Raw genomic sequence first — 16,134 nt, forward strand, 5'->3', positions numbered from 1 at the left:
GCAGAATAACAACCTAATAACTGGTATTTTCTCACTCAGTTCTTAATATAATACAAATACAGCAGCATCTTTAACACACCACTAATCTCTGAGTAGAATGAAAAAAAAAGACTGTAAACATATCAGTGCATCCCTCAGTTTAAAAACATGCAGTTAGATACAATTTTTTATAAAGATAAAAGATTATACATAGTGAGGTTTCTTGACTCAGTGAGATAGAATTGAATTATTTTATTTGAATATCATAAAATCTTTATGAAAAGCAGGACAGGACTGTCAAAAGTACCTTCATAACTGGTATACTGTGCTACTGTACACGTACTACTGGATGGTGTAGTAATTAGGTTTGAGGCCCTGTGTTGCCGGGTTAGGCTCCGGCTCCCCACGACCCGGTATGGGACAAGCAGTTTTAGATGATGTGTGTGTGTGTGTGTGTGTGCACTGATAACACTACAGAGTTCATTAGAAGTTTCTTTGCAGAAAAAGCATCTACTACACATGTAAATATAAGAGTAACTGCAGACAGAGAAGGTTTCTCCATGACCTCCTTAAGGAAATTAACTATCTATAGTGGGAGGAAACGCAAACTCCGCACAGACGAAGCGGGCATAGAATCCATGTCCATTCGCACTACCGATGCGCTCTCAGACAGCTGCCCTAGTCGAGATGCCGACGTCGCTTACTCTTACTAGACTTATTAGAGGGATTATCTCCTGACAAAAGAGCAAAACTTCACTACTCTGTTACATCCCGTTGCTTTATTCGTTATATACTGTATACAATAACAAATAGGGGGGTGCGGTGGCGCAGTGGGTTGGACCACACTCCTGCTCTCCGGTGGGTCTGGGGTTCGAGTCCTGCTTTGGGTGCCTTGCGACGGACTTGCGTCCCGTCCTGGGTGTCTCCCCTCCCCCTCCGGCCTTATGCCCTGTGTTGCCGGGTAGGCTCCGGTTTCCCATGACCCCGTATGGGACAAGCGGTTCAGAAAATGTGTGTGTAATAACAAATAAACCTAAAATAAAAATATATATGTGTATGTATATATTCAGTGCAAAATACACTGAAGCCGGTTGTCCCAAGCGGGGTCACGACAAGCTGGAGCCTAAGCAAGAAATTTTCGATTTAGTGCTCTGCTAATCTGCTGGTCCCATTTTTAAACTCAACTGTTCGTCCTTGGGGGCGCGAGGAATCGGTGACGTCACAGCGACGCCGTTGGGTTCGAGTCCCGCTTGGGGTGTCTTGTGACGGACTGCCGTCCCGTCCCGAGTGTGACCCTCCCCCTCTAGCTTTGCTCCCGGCGCTGCTGGGTTAGGCTTCGGTTCGCCGCGACCCCGCTTGGGACAAGCTGTGTGTGTTTCAAAAAAAATTAACAAACGCAGTTTTATCGACACAGTTGTGTCTTCATGTCCCTGTGATCTCTATTCATTCCTTAGCGCCTTTACTCGACCTTAGCTTATAAAAAAAAAAAAAAAAAAACTACTGTGAACCGGTGTAGAGTTATTCATAGCGATACTACTACGCGAATATAAATATTATTTTATTTATGAGTGTAATTAATGAAATACAGTGGTTTATTAACACAGAGAAACATACCAGTTCGTGTCACTCGGTGCTCCGCGTTTCCACAAGTTTTACTTTCTCTTTTAAAATCTTGAGGAAGGGAACACCGTGTAGGTTTTTATATTTATCTGATCTCACTTTATTTAATAGCATTATGTTTATAACATATAGCACTTTATTGCAATTTAAAGTAGTCTTTGGAACTGACTGTGGTATGTTTTTATTTATTTATTTGTTATTATTATTTATCTGATTTTGGTGCAGTTTTTTTTTCATTATTATGTGCGTGGCTATTTTTTTTTATTTTTCCTAAACGTGTCTTGTTATTTTGATGTATTTGGTTAAATGCATTTGTATTGTTCACCTTTGCATTAAAATCTAAAAATGTAAAATAATGGGAAATGTGTTGTGAAAAGCAAAACAACCAAGAACAGTAAGTAAGGTGAACAGAAACACCCTGGGAACAGGCCAGGGCACAGCAGTGGAGTTAGCAGGTAAGTACTTTAAGTATTTATGGTTTTTAGCCTTTGGGTATGCGTTTACTGTTAAGATTCTGTCATGCAGTGTTTATATTAGTTGGTCTTATTGGTCTTTGTTTTTATTTAAGTTGGCATGTTCTCCCTGTGTCTGTGCGTTTCCTCCAGGTGCTCCCGTTTTCTCCCACAGTCCAAAGTCTCAATTGGTGACTCTAAGTCACCCATAGTGTGTGAGTGTGAAAGAGTGTGTGAGCGTGAAAGAGTGTGTTTCACCGATATATGGATGGGTAACCCATTGTAAGTAGTCTGTCTAGTTGTGTAAGTTACCTTGAGTGAATAAGGTGTGGGTTGATAATAGTGCATAGTGTTTCGCGAATTATGTTCCAAGAAACCCATCGTAAGTCAAAAATATCATAAGTAAAAAATGCGTTTAATACACCTAATGCACACCTTTGCGTGACAGACTGGGAGATGTGGATCACTGCCCAGCATCGCGAGAGAGTATAGCTCCATATATCGTTTGCCCGGAAAAAAAATCAACACAGCACAGGGCATAAGGCTGGAGGGGAGGGGACACACCTGGGACAGGACACCAGTCCATCACAAGTCACCCCAAGCAGGACTTGAACCCCAGACCCACTGGAGAGCAGGAACTGGTCTCACACACACTGTGCCACTGCACCCCCTTGCTACTGAATAAATAAATTAAATAAAGAACAACTGAAGTATTGTAACTGAAACAGTATGGAACCTCAAGAGGACACTTGTGATACTAAACATGTTTGTGATCAATCAGCCTTTGTGAAACAGAATGAAAAAACGCTGGTCTTTTGCTGTGTGTTATGAGTAGTTGAGAGAGTGTCATGAAATCACTCTGGATTCAGTGTGACAGCAAGGTAAAAATCCTGTAAAACCTTTTGAAAGCTGTGTGTGAACAATTGCAGAAGGAAAAACAGAAATGTAAGATCAGTTTGAAAGTTACTGAATTTTGCATGAAATGATTCTGTTTGATTCCAAGTGAAGTAATTTTAAAACACATAATTACTGTTGAGCAATATTTATTTAAAAGTATCACAATGTACAAAAGAAATGTTTAGATGGAGAAATTAAAAACCCTGAGATGGAAAATTAAATCAGAATATGACATCATGATTTGAACATTAAAAGCTAAAATCAATGTCATCAGTCTGTGTCACTGACAAGAGATATTATCAGTGGGGCTGAGTTCTCACTGCAGTACGAGAAGCCTGAGCAGAGGAATGGAAAGAGTTTCTCAGTGAATTTATATCCAGTGAAAGTGTAGATATGAGACTTGTCCTCCACACTGTAAAAGGAGACCTGACCCTCCTCATAGTGCACATACACACCCACCTTCTGGGGCTTCACACTCAGGTTGATGGACACATAGGAATCAGCAAGAGCCTTATACTCCTTTCTATCCCTCAGCCAGATAGTCCAGTAACCATTATTAGGACTCAGTTTAATTTTTCCCTTCCTGTTGATGGACTCTCTGGCCACTCCTAAAACCCAGTCAGTCTTGTCCCCAACCTGCACCTCCCAGTAACGTCTCCCTGAAGAAACTCCCTCATTCCCCAGGACACAGGGACACCAATTAAACCTCTCTGGGTTGTCAGGGAGATCCTGCTTTGTGTCTCCATTCCTCACTTGTTTCCTGTTCTCAGACAGGACGAGTTGAGGATGTGCTGTATCAGAGTCCAGAGTCACATCAACTGTTGAGGACAGAGAGGTGGTCAGTTATTATGTTTCACAATGTTGCAAAATCTACAACATGTAATAATTTGTTATTATGGCAGCAGGGGGCCCCATATGTGCGTGTGTGTGTGTGTGTGTGTGTGTGTGTGTGTGTGTGTGTGTGTGTGTGTGTGTGTGTGTGTGTGTGTGTGTCATGCTTGCACACAAGAATCCAGCCGATGGACTCAAATGCAGGTGCATTTTTATTATAATGGGGCAAACGAGACAATAATCGGGGACAGGCAAGAGTTCTTGGATCTTCGTTGGAGCACACAGAAGCCAGAGTCAGGAGGCTGAAAGCAAAGGTCAAGTAATTGCGTAAAGAGAACACCGGGACAGGAGATGGGGGAGCAGGATTGTCAACAGGGCAGGGAATCGAAAGCAATCCCAAAGCGCTGCAGTTTCTCAGATGAGGTTGCTCAGTCTGGAACATCCGGGCAGCCTCTTTATACCCTGTGCCCTGAACTGGATGCAGATGCGGTTGTTGGGCACGCGGTCAGAGGCGTAGCAGACAGTGTGTGTGTACGCGTGTGTGTGACAGTGATCAGAACAAGTGGTTAGCAATAATGAATGAACTTTTAGGTATTAATAGTAAAAAATAATAATTCTGATTTAACAGGTTTTTTGGATCTTTTGTAGAAATTATAGTAATATATATAATATAATAATATGTTTAATGGACACATTAATTTTAATTAAATTAAGTTAAAAATGTTAGAATTCTTTAAACTGTAGGGGCCTGTGGTGGTGCAGTGGGCTTGGCTGGGTCCTGCGGGGTGCCTTGCAACAGACTGGCATCCCATCCTGGGTTTGTCCCCTCCCCCCCCCTCAGCCTTGCACCCTGCATTGCTGGGTTAGGCTCCGGTTCGCCATGACCCTGCTTGGGACAAGTCGTTTCAGACGGTGTGTGTGTGTGTGTGTGTGTGTGTGTGTGTGTAATTTGCTCTGTTCACACTGACCTGCTCTCAACACACCTGTTTCTCCTTCAAATACTGTAAATAAACTGGTCCAAGATGCTTTGACACTTTCCGCCCTTAAAGTATATTTTTTCTTTTGCTCACAGTAAGAGGGGAAGATCAGTGTATAGAAAACATTGAAACTTTTCTGTGGAAAATGTCTTTGTGGTGAAGTGTATGCTTGCTAAAGGAACCTTCTAGAATATTTTTATATTTATGGACTTTTTAGTGCATTTGATTTCATTTGGATTTATAATGTTGAGAAGGAAAAAATGAGAACAGAAGGACCAACAAACAGCACCGGATACATAAAGACTGAGTTCCGTTTCTGTTTGTCTTTCACTCGTAGCTCTAACATCTCCTTCTCACCAGGAGCTCAGTGTGGATTGAAGTGAACTCTTGTGAGAAACAGTCACTTGTTCTCATCACTCATATGTTTTGTGGAAAGGAAGGTCAATAAATGTGCTCATATCCTGTGTCTGTCAGTCAATCATGTGACAAATGAGAGTCCAGATTCAATGCAGCCAATCAGTCATTATTGTGTCTCCTACAGAGAAGAGCTGCAATGGGGAGAAGAAGCAGAAGAAACTCACCTGCGTATCTTTGTGCCTTCAGAAGTTCTGTAGAGAGAGAAATAAAAATGAGACACATGGAATTAGTGGCACAGCAGATCCTGCAGTCAGTCTGGACTTGTCTCAGTGTCTTTCGTGTCCATTCTTACAGGACAGAGTCTCATACAGAAGAACCAAACTCACTTCTGTGGGATCAATTCAGATCCGCTGTACTTACCAGCACTCGCAAACCTGTTTACTAGAGCTGGACATGGAACATACAGATAGAAAAATTATATTAGTCCACTGAAATCAGGAATTTTATGACTTTCTTCATACTTCAAAAAAAAAAAAAAAAACACTAGCATGAAAGATAAGTAATAACATGAAATATATATAAATAATTTAACATATATATATGATAGTATGTGTTACACAGTCCACCTGTTGATGTAAGACTTACATGTTAAGGTATAATGTCTAACACATACGTGTACAAATGCTGATGTTTATTTTATTTTTAAAGTTCAAATCATAACCACAAGTAGTTTTCTGGACTGTTAACCTTGATCTACTTAGCAAACTGAATAGTATTGCAGTGTTATGTTTTGTTTTATATTATTAATTGTGACGTTATGCCTGTTTCATGGACTGCTGAAATATATAAACATGAACCATTTGCCATTACAGTCATATTTATATTTTTGAACCTCGTTGTTAATCTGTTGTGTCCTGAAAGAACACTGAACTGTTTTACTCTTAGTCCAATATTGTCTTTTCCATGACATCAGGACTCTGAGAAGCTCCTTCCTCGTGTCCAACAACAATTGAAAGAGAAGCAATTATTTTCCAGAACCAGAACACAAATATTACTTACTCAGTTGTCTGGTGATCAGTCCTGCAGATGCAAGAACAGTGTGAATAAAAGATCACCATCAGAGATGTAGTGCAGTGGATCTTATGATTCTCTGTCATTCTGTCACTCATAAATAAATTAGTCCCTTATCCTGTTTCTTCCTATTTGCCTTGTATGTGCATTTATATAGCGGCATATTTATATTTCTGTGTCATTCTATACGGCAGGTTCCTATTTTGAGACACTATAGTGGTGTAAAATATTTCATATTTAGCTCATGTCTTTGTCCAAGATGACCTCAAGTGTTAGAGACTCTATATTAACCACACTTTGAGGTGATCTGTAAAGAAGAGTTTGAATATAAATAGTTTCAGACATGAAAACTGTGGTATTACGTTAAAATGTGTACCATGACATAGATACGTAACATTAAAGAATGTTGACTGTTCTTATATCGTTATGGTTTATATAAGACAGTAAAAGGGGAATTTCAGCTAACAGGATCATCAGAAAGAAACCTTGTCATCATAGTAAGTGATACAGGGAATGTTAAACATCTGAAGTGTTTGTTATTAATTTCTTTTTTAATATATGTCTTGGGGGGGGATGGTGGTGTGGTGGTGCGGTGGTGCAGTGGCGCAGTGGGTTGGACCAGGTCCTGCTCTCCAGTGGGTCTGAGGTTCGAGTCTTGCTTGGGGTGCTTTGTGATGGACTGGCGTCCCGTTCTGGGTGTGTCCCCTTATGCCCTGTGTTGCCGGGTTAGTCTCTGGCTCCCCGCGACCCCGTATGGGACAAGCAGCTCAGATAGTGTGTGTCTTAAAGAAGTGACATTGCATCACTTTCATACAACTGTATTATTTTTTTTGAGCTCAGCTGTAGATGTAAGAGTAAATATTGTAATTATTCAGTGAAAACAGAGATCAATGAAATTTTGTCATGAGGTCAGTCTCACAAAACACAACAGTCACACACTGCGTATGAATATGTCCATGTGAGTTTTAACATTTTATCATATTATTTCCTTCTTCAGCTTTGGTGACAAGTGATGAATTATTTGAATTATGAGTGAATATTGTAAAATCCTTAAAAAGTGCAATTCAGCAATTACGCAACAAAATTATGAACACAGCCTCAATTTGCCTGGAGCTTAGAATTCAAGGTCAGAATAGTGTCTAAAAAACTTTTTGAACATGTTCTAAAATGTCTGTAGTTGCAAATAATAAATAACCTTTTTAGCAAGTGACTCTTGTAAGTCATAGTGTGAGTAAGATGGTGAGTGTGAAGGTACCTGTAGAACTCCAGTGTTCCCACAGTGAATATAACTCATAGACTATAATGATTGCTGTGAGCTATGAATAAAAATTACTTTCACATAATACCGTTTTTCAACTATAACTTTTTATCTCTGAAAAACAGAAATGTAAACAATAATTTAAGGGAAATACCTCTCTTTCTCCGCAGTTTTGCAAAACGGTGACTCAAAACTGAGCATCCAATAATGCAAACAGCAGCCAGAATGAAGACCACAGCAAAGGTCACCTTCCAGGGATGGGCACGATGGAACATCTCACCTGGAATACAACAAATAATTAATTTCACATAACGATTACAGATTTGCACCTTTTGGTAATTAAAGATTAAAATAAGCAGTTTTACCAGTGCAGAATTTGCAGTCCGAATGTTTTATTTAACTTGAAGAAACTAGTAAACAAAGTACCTCGAGTTTTTGTCTTTAGAAAACTACAGTGAGTGTGGAAACACTTTCACAGAGACGGATTCAGGTGCAAATCACAAAAATACAAAGAAAGTTGTGATACTGGAACCGGTTCATTATTTATAGCAACTTAAACGTGTTACACAAAGTGTCTCCATTGAGCTGTTTATACTAAATATGTGTAACTCACCAGGGATGTTGGTTATTGTCTCTTTTATTTCATTTAAGTCCTCTTGTAGAACTCGACAGGTGAACCTGTTGGTCTCTGTCTCTTGTACAATAACACGTCGTCTCACGGTGAAGAGGTCCATACTGTCTGTGTGTGTCTCTGTGTGTCCAGCAGGGAGACTGTGTCCTTCACTGTCCATCCAGACCACTTGAGGCTGAGGGTACCAGCCTTTAGATTCACACACCAGACTGATCCCTCCTTCTTTGTATCCCTCATTGGAGATCACTGGTTGGGTTCCTACAGCTACAGGACTTGTCTTATGAAACACTAAATAAAAACTGCTTTAAAAACAGCTTGAGAAATAACTTTTGTAGATTCATGAAACTTCATCCGGAAAACAGTATTCATTCCTTGGAAATACATGAATGGATAAATTTTACTCCTGCAAAAAAATAATAATCTGAATATAGTGTCAAAATTCTTACCTTGAATATTCAGATAAATGGAAGACCCTTCAAACCACTCATCAGAATGAACAAAACATTTATATGGCCCATCATCAGAGCTTCTGACATCATAGAGTTTTAATGAGGTGTTTCCCTTCTTCAGTTCCTCAGGGAATAGTGATGTCCTTCCCCTGTAGGATGGAACTTGATTCTCATTTCTGTCCTCATGATCCCGATAAAGATGTACAAGTGGGTTACCGGTCTGAACTCTGAACCACTCAACACTCAGGTCCACAGCACTGATGTTGGGTTTGAGGTAACAGGGCAGAACAACATCTTCACCAGCTACAGCAACTACAGGATCAGCTGGACCAAGAACCTCAAACCTCTCTGTGAAGAACAATACTGAGAATTAACTGAGTTTCAGAGACAATGTGAGTTTTCTCATTATTATTTTTTTTTTTTTTAATCTGAGATAAAATGCGTACCCAATGTGGAGACAGTGGTCTGTTGGAGAAGCAGGAGGATCAAACAGAGACACTCAGACCAACTGATCTTCATGACTGGAAGAAACATGTGTACAATAACCACCAGTCATGAGAACATATATAGCACGTTGTGGACAGAACGTAATAATAAATAATATACATCAGCCACTCATATAAAAATAACCCACAGCTGCGCTCCTTACCGTGTTTTACTCCACCTCTGTGGTGCATATTTCAGTTCCCAGAAAACACAAAGAGATTTGAAGTATAAAAGCTGTTTTTAACTGTGTTAAGCGATGTAAATTTATTCATGGAAAAATTAAGTGAATATTAATTTTAGAAGTGTAATTAAAATTAAGTAACACTGAGAAACAAACCAGGAGGTGTGGTGGCGCAGTGGTGCAGTGGGTTGGACCGGGTCCTGCTTTCCAGTGGGTCTTGGGTTTGAGTCCTGCTGGGGGTGCCTTGCAATAGACTTGAGGAAGATAAGAGCTCTCTCTCTCTCACGCACACACACACACACACACACACACACACACACACACACACACACACACACAGTGTGAAACTGCTTGTCCCAAGCTGGGTTGTGGTGAACTGGAGCCTAACCTAGCAACACAGGGGGGAGGGGACACACCCAGGATGGGATGGCAGTCAGTTGCAAGGCACCCCAAGTGGGATTCAAACCTCAGACCCACCAGAAAGCAGGACCTGGCCAAACCCACTACACCACTGTACTCTCTATAGAGATTATATGGCATCTGTTAAATTCTAAAAAAAATATTTGTTTACAAATGAAACTTATGTGTACTGAAGCAACTTAATATCTAATTTTAAAGCTAAATTGCAGAATATTTGGAAATTTATGTTAATATTAATTGTTATGTTGATCAATATGCTAATTGCAGATACCTCCTAAATTACTGAGCATGAAGGTCAGTAATTGCAGCACACCATTTCTGAGGTAAACTGTTGCATTTTGGTGAATTTATTTATTTTACTAAAAATGCGGTACCTGGGTGTACCAGTGTTATGAAAAATGTTCACCTATGATAATGTTAAAACAAATGCTTTACTATTAATTCTGAGTTTCTTGCCTCTTACTGTAATTTAGTATTGAATGTAAGTTTTGAACAGTGTGCACCCATTTTCCTAGGTTTTATACTAAATATGAATAGTATAACCTAAAACTGAATATAATCCAAAAATTAAACTGCCCACATATTAATCTACACTTCACACATGTTATCTTAGTCTACCAATGCATGTCACTGTGGGTGTGAATGAACTCCACACCCACTCTAAAAAAGCTAGTTACAGTATATTTTGCTCTTCTGTTGTGTAACTTCCTAACTGTTCACAAATTAGTCAACCAGTTTAGTGTACTTTCCAACCAGAATATCAATATCAACTTTAGCAATGGAATATCATTAAGATTTCTACATTATACAACATTCAGTGAGGTGCAGCTCACTACCTATAAACTTCATATTTAATCCAATGTTACTGTCAAATGTTGGCATCTTTGGTAATATTGTCTGAGGAAAGTTCAGAGAATGCAGCAAACCCTGTAGGGTTCTTCATGTATTTAGAGTTTGACCAAACTGTTCTCCATCATGGGCATTCCATCCCACCCAGTTCACAGCACACTGCAGAGACAGCGAAGCTCATTCTCTAATAGACTCATTCAGCTCCGCTGTCGTAAAGAACGGTTCAGAAAATCATTCCTACCGTTTGCAATAACACTGTACAACAGCTCACCTCTGTGTGACAGATGAACTATTCAGCACTATTGTTAGTTCATTTTGTTACTACTTCATAATGATGATATTACCATTCTGCACAACTTACACTATATACTGTTGCACTACATACTGTTTTGATTTATTTATTTAAATATACTTATTTATTATTCCTCAAGGGGGGGCGCGGTGGCGCAGTGGCGCAGTGGGTTGTACCGGGTCCTCCTCTCCAGTGGGTCTGGAGTTCGAGTCCCGCTTGGGGTGCGTTGCAACGGACTGGCGTCCCGTCCTGGGTGTGTCCCCCTCCCCCTCCGGCCTTACGCACTGTGTTACCAGGTAGGCTCTGGTTCCCCGTGACCCTGTATGGGACAAGCAGTTCAGAAAATGTGTGTGTGTGTATTATTCCTCGAACTGTATATGTAATTGTACATATTTTTATCTTGTATTCTTCCACTTGTTTTTATATTTTTTATATTGCAAGTATTTTCAGACTTGTATTTTGGTGCTGTAACATAATTTCCCTTGTGGGATCAATAAAGTATATCTATCTATCTATCTATTTCCATTGAGTGACATTTTTCACTCAGAGAGCAATCGCATAAAAAGACACCCCAAAGCACACGCAGGCGGAGAACCTTGTTCAGCCTCCTTGCTCCTCGCTCCTCGCCCCTCGCCTCTGACCCCTTGGTTTGCCTCGATCACTCGCCTGCCTCTTGGATTACGATTCTCATATTTGCCCCTTTGGCTTCTGTTTGCATATCGGTGACCCTTTGCCTGTTTTCTAACAATGTCTACTGAACCGCCCCATGACCAAGCTTCCTGTGCTTCGTAGTTGGGTCCGACGCAACCGCGCCAGGGTGACACCATGACACTATAACCATAGTTTTTCCACCAGCCCATTTAAAATGTCATATTCAAAAAACTAATGAGGCTTTAAACAGCAAGATCTCAAAACCAACTTTACTGTCACTTCCACAATATGTTTAGAATATACATTGTAGTGAAATGGCATTTTTCCTGGACCATGGTGTGACATAGGGGACAACATACACTATACAACATACTGTAACATCACTGAGGGGAGTAAATGTAAATAGTTGGCATTAGTGTTTATGTGTGTGTACATAGTTGTGTGTGGTTTCTGATTGGTTGTTGTTCTATTTATGTTCAGTGTTTGAGAGTGGGATTCTGGGGAGTCCCGGGGGGAACCCCTTAACCATAGGGTGCAGCAGGGGGGCTGGGAGTGACCCAGGGGGATTTTGAGGTGTTCTGGATCTTGTACTGTCTTAAGCGTCTTTGTTAAGACTGCTGTTGGGAACATGTACACTTTCAATAAAGAGCACGTTCCTTTTACCCTGTCTGTTGAGCCTGTTTCTAGTAGCTCTATGGAGGGATGCTACAATACACTATTACTACTACAGTACAGTTCACAATAACTAACTACTAAACTAAAAACACTGGAATAAAGTGCAATGGTGTGGTCAGTTCAGTAAACAGAAATGTAAACAGAGTGAAAAGTGGTAATGCAAAAAAAGTGAGTTTTTTGTGCAGTACTTGTTTGGAGAAGAGCATTAGTGTGACCTCATTAGGTTGATGTGGAATTTATAAAAGAAATACACCATCTATATTTGGGAGGGACACCAATTTAAGTGAGGTTTCAGCAGAGATTGTCAGGGACCTGAGAGGACAATCTCTGCAGACCGTATGAAAGTGGCTGGTGTCCTTCTGGATGGGGGAGTGGGGTTGGTTCTGGTGGTCAGAGTTCAGGATTCTGGTATGTAATAGGTGGTTAAGGGTGGTACAGAGAGTTCAGGATCCTGACAGCTTGAGGGAAAAAGCTGTTGCACAGTCTGGTAGAGCCAGCTCATATGCTCCTGTATCTTGTACCAGATGGCAGGAGGCTTAAGAGATCGTGTATGGGGTCGCCAGCAATTTTGGAGACTTTGCAGGCACAGCAGGCATGATGTCCTGTAAGGAGGGGGTGGGGTACTGATGATCTTGTACATTTACATTTATTCACAGATGCTTTTCTTCAAAGTGACTTCCAATGGATACTGTAGTGTTACTAGCCCACACACCTTATTCACCAAGGTGACTCACACTGCTAGATACACTACTTACAATGGGTCACTCGTCCATATATCAGTGAAACACACTCTCTCTGTCAGTCAAACACAACGGGGGAACCTGAAAAGCATGTCTTTTGGACTGAGGGAGGAAACCGGAGCACCCGGAAGAAACCGACACTGACATGGAGAGAACATGCAAACTCCACACAGACGTGGTCTTTGCTGACATCTTTGCGAGGGATTTTCTGCTTCTTCTTAACATCTTTCAGCAACTGCATTATCACATTCCTCATTTCTTCTTAGTGACACTTTCTTTTGGACTCATTCTCCACCTCGTAATCTGCACCATTCACATGGGCTTCTCCAGGCACTTTGGCATCTTGCAGCTACAGTTTTTACTGTCCTAGGCATTTGGACCATCACCGTAAACTGTTTCTGGAACCGTGTCGTTGTGGAATCCATTCCTCAGTTCAATGCCAGTCTGATGAAACTCCACCACGGACTCTTTCTTCACCAGGGAACCTACAGCATCCTCACGGTGCTTTCCATGTGAACTAATACCCTCCCTGTCAAGGTTTGGATCCTTCAGATACAAGGGGACACAGTGGACTTGATGGACATGTCAACCCAAAGTCAGAGGTGCATAGACTCTGCAGTGTTAAAGGTGAACTGTCCACTGAGGCCACAGTCAAAATAGAATTGGTTGATTTAGATTTACATGTTGTTCAAGTATCTGATGAGCACATTGCCTGTTTAACAAAGGATATTGTGGAGAAAGAGTCCAACACACAAGTTTTTCAGACTGAAGCGACAACTGAGGAGTTTGGTGAATTATTTGCGTTTAGCACTGCAGAGTCTGCCCACCTCTGAATTAGGGTTGACATGTCCATGGAATCCACTGTGTCCTCCCCCAGCAGCTCCTTACAGGTGGCTTTATTCAGTTCTAGACCAGCAGCACCTCCTATTGCATCGCAGGGCCTGCTCTCCGGTGGGTCTGGGGATCGAGTTCTGCTTGGGATGCCTTGCAACTGACTAGCATCCTGTCCAGGTTGTGCCCTTTGTTTACTTGTTGATATTGGATGTAAGGCAGCTACATCAACTTAAAAAATGTGTCACTGAGACCAAATAGGAGCAAATATTTAAAGATTTTTCTTTCTTTTTTAATATTTTTTTAACTGACATTTGTTGTTATTGCACTGAAATCAGCGTGAAAAGGTGTGTTATTTTGCCACAATCATTATCACTGATCCCTTCATAAAGCTACAGCATTCCAGATAGGAGACTGCATGGCTGATACACACGCATGCGCACACACACACACCTATTATAATATCTAAAAAAACCAAGGCAACTGGACTTGCATGAATTTTCTTGAATACATTTCACCAATCCTCCAAGTGGCTTCTTTAGTTCTAAAAAGACTGGTGGGGAGTTTTGGTTTTAAACTTGAAACATCTATGGGTGGAGCCCATTTGAGACTCACATGACTGGGGTCTGTTAACGACCCAATAATCACCTGCCAATTGGAGGATGTTATTGAAATTAGCCTGGGTGGTGTCCTGTTTTTTCAACTGGTGAGGTGTTCCAGGCACGTCCCACTGGGAGGAGGCCTCGGGACAGACCCAGGACACGCTGGAGAGACTACGTCTCCCAGCTGGCCTGGGAATGCCTTGGGGTTCACCCAGAGGAGCTGGAGGAGGTGTGCAGGGAGAGGTAAGTCTGGGGGGCTCTGCTTGGACTATTGCCCCTGCGACCCGGATAAGCGGAGGAAGATGGATGGATGGATGGATGGATGGATGCTATACTTTAAATTTTAGCAATGTGTGGAAAGTAACTGCACTTAGGAATCACACACCTGCATCTGTCTCTTTCTGCTGATGTAATGAACACATTGTATTTTCTGTGAGGTGTACATTGCATTGGAGAAAAACGTCTGATAAATGGATACATGTAAACAAATATATTGAAGATCCCCATTCATTTTCATGCTGAGATCATTTTGAGAATGATAGAATTTTGCATGACATAATTCTGTTTGCTTCCCCATGAAGTAACTTTAAAACATAATTACTGTTCAACAACATTTATTTAAAAGGATCACAATGTACAAAAGACATGTTAAGATGGAGAAATTACAAACCCTGAATGAGGGTGAGATGGGAAATTAAATCAGAATATAGCACAATGACCTGAACATTGAAAGCTAAAATCAGTTTCTTCACTCTGTGTGACTCACAGGAGATATGGTCAGTGGGGCTGACTTCCGAAAACCTAGCCAGAAATATGGATAGAGTTTCTCAGTGAATTTATATCCAGTGAAAATGTAGATATGAGACATGTCCTCCACACTGTAAAAGGAGACCTGACCCTCCTCATAGTCCACAAACACCCCCACCTTCTGGGGCTTCACACTCAGGGGGAGGGACACAGGGGGGTCAGTGAAAGCCTTGTAATCATTACTATTCCACAGACTGATAGCCCAGAGACCACCATTAGGATTCAGTTTAAAATACCCCATCCTATTGATGGACTCTCTGACCACTCCTAAAGTCCAGTCAGTCTTGTCCCCAACCTGCACCTCCCAGTAATGTTTCCCTGAAGAAAATCCCTCTTTTCCCAGGACACTCCGGTATTTAAACCTCTTTGAGCTGTCAGGGAGATCCTGCCATGTGTCTGCAAAGCTTGCTTGTTTCCTGTCCTCAGACAGGATGAGTTCAGGATGTGCTGTATCAGGGTCCAGAGTCACATCAGCTGTGGAGGACAGAGAGATGGTCAGTTATTACATTTCAAAATGCGATAAAAAATAACACTTTTTAAACGTTATACATAAACGTTATATTGCTCTTCCTATTGTCACCTCGACCCTAGAAGCACTGAGCAGTTTAGAAAATAAATGGATCGAAACGTTATATTATTACGGCAGCAGAGGGTGGTGTGTGTGTGTGTATGTGTATTAATATTAATTCTGGTAACAGGTGTTTTGAATGTTTTGTAAGATATTGTAATAATATTTTATGTTTGAGAAAGTAGTGTAAGAGTATTTGTTTTAAAAGTTGTTTTGACTTAATAAATATTAAGGAACACAATAAAATTCATTAAATTCAGTCAAAACTAGAACAAAATTAAGTACAAAATGATGGAATTATATAATCTACTCTAGTCACACCGACCTGCTCTCAATACACCTGTTTCTCCTTCAAACGCTGTATAAATAAACTGGTCCAAGATGCAAAGGTTGTGGAGTCACATTTGACACTTTGTGTCCTTAAAATATATTTTTCTTTTGCTCACAGTAAGAGGGGAAGATCAGTGTGTGGAAAACATTGAAACTTTTCTGTGGAAAATGTTTCTGTGG

At 40.8% G+C, this 16,134-nt stretch overlaps 1 protein-coding gene across 1 annotated transcript in view; it reads right to left on the reverse strand.

Moving 5' to 3' along the window:
- Window positions 1–3,177: 3,177 nt before the first annotated feature.
- The window catches only part of LOC108930610 (butyrophilin subfamily 1 member A1-like), a gene marked incomplete at its 5' end in the record, with an annotated part of 64,519 nt that continues 51,562 nt past the window's right edge, over window positions 3,178–16,134 (reverse strand). Inside the window, 4 exons of the mRNA XM_029256086.1 lie at window positions 3,178–3,766; window positions 5,338–5,364; window positions 5,534–5,560; window positions 6,173–6,193. Coding sequence (XP_029111919.1) covers window positions 3,219–3,766; window positions 5,338–5,364; window positions 5,534–5,560; window positions 6,173–6,193 — 623 coding nt within the window. The remainder of the gene's footprint in view (window positions 3,767–5,337; window positions 5,365–5,533; window positions 5,561–6,172; window positions 6,194–16,134) is intronic.

This window comes from Scleropages formosus, chromosome 11, assembly GCF_900964775.1.
Source record: "Scleropages formosus chromosome 11, fSclFor1.1, whole genome shotgun sequence".
Classification (NCBI taxonomy): domain Eukaryota; kingdom Metazoa; phylum Chordata; class Actinopteri; order Osteoglossiformes; family Osteoglossidae; genus Scleropages; species Scleropages formosus.